At 41.4% G+C, this 1,903-nt stretch overlaps 1 protein-coding gene across 1 annotated transcript in view; it reads right to left on the bottom strand.

Moving 5' to 3' along the window:
• The window catches only part of gnsa (glucosamine (N-acetyl)-6-sulfatase a), a 14,741-nt gene that overhangs the window by 4,283 nt on the left and 8,555 nt on the right, over positions 1 to 1,903 (bottom strand). The window contains exons 8-10 of the mRNA XM_032505690.1: positions 1,496 to 1,614; positions 729 to 832; positions 528 to 629 (exon numbers count right to left, since the gene is read on the bottom strand). Coding sequence (XP_032361581.1) covers positions 528 to 629; positions 729 to 832; positions 1,496 to 1,614 — 325 coding nt within the window. The remainder of the gene's footprint in view (positions 1 to 527; positions 630 to 728; positions 833 to 1,495; positions 1,615 to 1,903) is intronic.

The raw sequence follows: 1,903 nt of genomic DNA on the forward strand, positions 1-1,903 counted from the left end.
AAAATAACACCCCAAATTCCAGAAAAAGTAATTTTTCATAATATGGGCACTTTAAAAACAATTGTATTTTTGTATAGCTGTATGGAGGACTAAAGCTACCATTATAATGAATAAAGAAACGACTCAATAAATAAACAACAGTGTATTCAGGGGGCAGGCAGCTAGTGGATCAAGTCTACAATTTGAGACAAAAATGAAATTGCGCTGAAACCATGCAGAAACTCACAGTTCACCTTTAAATATTGTAGTGTTAAGATAATAACATTATCACAGCTAGTAATAAACGAGGCATTTTATCAAATACCTTATGATCCATTTTTCAGCTCTTGTTCAGAAACTAATTTTGGTGAGGATAAATTTGGAGAAAGGGACTATACATATTAATATAAACCTTTTGTCCAACTAAATGAAGTGAAAGCGCCAGCTGGCAGTATGATGCTACATCTCTCTTTCTTTATGATGACAGTAGGTCTTTTTTGTATTAATCAGACGCTGAAAAAGAAAAATCATCAGCTGAGTGTTCTCACCATAACAGGCAAGAAGGACATGCCGTCCATCTGCGTCTTGTTGACGTTGTAGCCGGCGATGTCCAGGATGGTTGGACCGAGGTCGACGTTGGACACCAGCATCTGACAACAACACCAGTTCATTTAGTCCAGTTCAGATACTGCAGGGAGACACTGAGCGGAGGACACACAAATGGACATAACACAGGTGTGTGTTTGTACCTGGCTGGTCTGGTTGGGCTTGATGTTTGGTCCTCTGACCATGAGTGGAACTCTGATGTCAAACTCGTAGAGCTGCCTCTTATCCAGAGGAAGAGAGAACTGACCTGAAAGAGAAGGGAAACACAAACTAGATCACTGAATCACGCTTCGACTGCAGTTTATTGTCCCAACTTCCACTATGGCCACGCCAAGACTCGCCAATTGGTTAGAGTTAGGCATTTGACCTCGCGTGGTTAAGGTTAGGATAGCCGATTGGTCAGGGGATAGGACCTGTACAAATGGGCTTACAATATGGGGAATTTGGGACACTAAACTGCACGTATACCCTGAATCGCCTGATTAATGCAACATTATCACAACATCTCCAGGCCATCTTTCACCACAAAAAGCTGCTACCAGCCATAACACTAATCTACAACAAATCTCTGTGTCTACAATAATGTAATTGACGAACTTAAATGTTCTTGGATACGCAGTTTGTTGCTAGTGTGTGACATGCAGGCTCTGCATGCACAGCCAACCACCAATCACATCAATTTATCGAACAACCAAAGCCGGCCACGCTAGTCGACCCCCAACCTGAAATTTAGAGCAAGCAAAATGCACGCATGATCATTCGGATACTTTAGGTACATTTGGCTGATAACACCTTTACTTACTATAAGTAGCATTTTGAATTCAGGACTTTTACTTGTAAATGACTATTTTGGAACTATGGTATTCCTACGTGTACTTAAGTTAAATGGTGTGTGTGTGTGTGTGTGTACCTGTGTGGTAGCCGTTGTCAGAAGTAAAGAAGATGTACGTATTGTCCAGTTCAGCGCTGACCTCCAACCTCTTCACTATTTTCTCCACCAGGTCGTCCACCGACAGCAACGTCCGCCACCTACAGGCCAGAGTGAGCAACAAGAAACCTGCAGTGTAACCAAACTCGGGAACAAGTTTAACCGCAAAATATATAGAAACATAGCAAAACTACTGAAATAATAAGGCAGAATAAGACGACAAGAAACAGGAGAAATGACAGTAACGGGGTGATAATAAAGCGTGATTTATGGTTCTGCGGCCATCAGAAAGTGATAGAGTGAAGGTGATTAGCCAATTTTACTATTACTAATCAGTCAGATCACTAAACAGTGATCATAGTGAGAGAAACAAAGTGTCTCCCCTGTGCT

The sequence above is a fragment of the Etheostoma spectabile genome, chromosome 23, assembly GCF_008692095.1.
Source record: "Etheostoma spectabile isolate EspeVRDwgs_2016 chromosome 23, UIUC_Espe_1.0, whole genome shotgun sequence".
Lineage (NCBI taxonomy): Eukaryota > Metazoa > Chordata > Actinopteri > Perciformes > Percidae > Etheostoma > Etheostoma spectabile.